We start from the raw sequence: 241 nt of genomic DNA on the forward strand, positions 1-241 counted from the left end.
CCGCCACCGCCTCCTCGCTCCTTACCCGTCTCTTTGTCCTGGGCGGCTTCCAGGTGCAGGTCGCTGAGGAGATGCTCCAAAATCTTCTCCGGCGTCCCCGACACCACCACGTATCTGTCGGAAAGCAGAGAGTCCCCAGAGTCATCCTCGGTGGAGGACTGCGAGCGGCTGCTCCACTCGTCTTCCTCATCCTCCTCGTCGATGTACTTGAAGTAAGGCACGTCGAAGGTGGGCAGCGGCC

The 241-nt window shown here is 61.8% G+C and overlaps 1 protein-coding gene across 1 annotated transcript in view; it reads right to left on the reverse strand.

Annotated features, from left to right (window-relative positions):
* Nucleotides 1-233, reverse strand: part of LOC104501522 (rap guanine nucleotide exchange factor 5) — a gene marked incomplete at both ends in the record, with an annotated part of 50,206 nt that extends 49,973 nt beyond the window's left edge. Inside the window, one exon of the mRNA XM_010145343.1 lies at nt 26-233. Coding sequence (XP_010143645.1) covers nt 26-233 — 208 coding nt within the window. The remainder of the gene's footprint in view (nt 1-25) is intronic.
* Nucleotides 234-241: the final 8 nt, after the last annotated feature.

This window comes from Buceros rhinoceros, unplaced genomic scaffold (genome assembly GCF_000710305.1).
Source record: "Buceros rhinoceros silvestris isolate BGI_N320 unplaced genomic scaffold, ASM71030v1 scaffold11191, whole genome shotgun sequence".
Taxonomy (NCBI): domain Eukaryota; kingdom Metazoa; phylum Chordata; class Aves; order Bucerotiformes; family Bucerotidae; genus Buceros; species Buceros rhinoceros.